Source organism: Condylura cristata, unplaced genomic scaffold (genome assembly GCF_000260355.1).
Source record: "Condylura cristata isolate star-nosed mole 26May11 unplaced genomic scaffold, ConCri1.0 scaffold00035, whole genome shotgun sequence".
NCBI lineage: Eukaryota > Metazoa > Chordata > Mammalia > Eulipotyphla > Talpidae > Condylura > Condylura cristata.
The window spans coordinates 14,764,160-14,765,309 of NW_004567136.1; the positions used below are offsets into that span (position 1 = coordinate 14,764,160).

General features: G+C 73.7%; 1 protein-coding gene across 1 annotated transcript in view; it reads right to left on the reverse strand.

Moving 5' to 3' along the window:
• The window catches only part of KIF7 (kinesin family member 7), an 11,369-nt gene that overhangs the window by 1,150 nt on the left and 9,069 nt on the right, over positions 1-1,150 (reverse strand). Inside the window, exons 15-17 of the mRNA XM_012732678.1 lie at positions 424-702; positions 175-360; positions 3-60 (exon numbers count right to left, since the gene is read on the reverse strand). Of these exons, the coding sequence (XP_012588132.1) occupies positions 3-60; positions 175-360; positions 424-702 (523 nt within the window). The remainder of the gene's footprint in view (positions 1-2; positions 61-174; positions 361-423; positions 703-1,150) is intronic.

The window sequence follows — 1,150 nt, forward strand, 5'->3', positions numbered from 1 at the left end:
GCTCCTCCGCGCTCCCGGGGGGGCGTCTGGTCTCCGGGCCCGGGCTCTGCTTCTCCCCGCCTGTCACGGAAAGGACGACGGCCCGGTCAGGGCGGCAGCTCCACCCGAAGCCTGAGCTTCCCGAGACCATGGGAGGCCGCCGGCTAGCTCCCAGCGCCCCCAGCAGGAACGAACCCGGTGACGACAGCAGAACGTGGCCCCGGCTCGGGCCCGGGGCTGCGCCCTGGCTGCCGAGCTCCTGCCTCAGCTCCTGCCTCAGCTCCTGGTTCACCCGTACGTGGCGGCCCTGCTCCTTCTCCAGGGCCTGGGTCCGGGCCTCGGACTGCCTCCTGCTGTCCACGCCCGCCTCGCCGAGGTGGTCTGGGGGGTAGCAGCGGTGAGGGCGGGTGGGGGGGGGTGAGAGGGGGCGGGGCGGCACCTCACCTCGGCCCTGCTGCAGCAGCAGCTGCATGTTCTGCTCGTGCCCCTTCTGCTGCAGGGTCAGCTGGCGGTCCATCTCCAGGCGCTGCCGCTCCAGGGCCACCTCCAGCCAGTACACCAGCCTCTGCTGCTCCTCCAGCTGCATCTCCAGCTCCGAGAAGGCCACCTGCTGCTGGTGCTGCTCCTCCCGCAGGGTCACCACCTGCCCAGACCCGCCCGCTTGATGCTGCCCAGGCCCCGGGAACCCAGTGGCCCTCCGCCCACAGAGCCGGGCCCGGCAAACTGGCCAGCCAGGGGGACACCAGCCGCGAGACACCAGCGTCCCAGCAGGTCTTGGCCGTGATATCCGTGCGACGGACACTGGCGCCCAAGGTGACCCGTACCCGCCCCGCCACCCCCTCGGGTCCCATCGCGGAGACCCCAGGCGGGGCCCTGGGCGCGGGATCTGCGCGGGCCGGGGCTCCTCCCCACAGCCGCTGGCTTCGAGCCAGGCCGTGCCCTGGTGGCGGCTGCCCGGTGCGCTGCGGGCTGTTCAGCACTGTCCCGGCCCACCCCCCGTGTCCCTCGAAAGCACTCGGGGGTGTGACCCGCCCGTTACCGCTGATCTGGGCGGGGCCCCTGAAAGGTGCCCCCACGGGGCACTCGGGCCGAGTCCGAGCGGCCCTGGCCGCCGGGAGGGCAGCCGCTAGAGCCCCACAGGCACTCTGGAGGGCCGAGGGGCGGGCGGCCC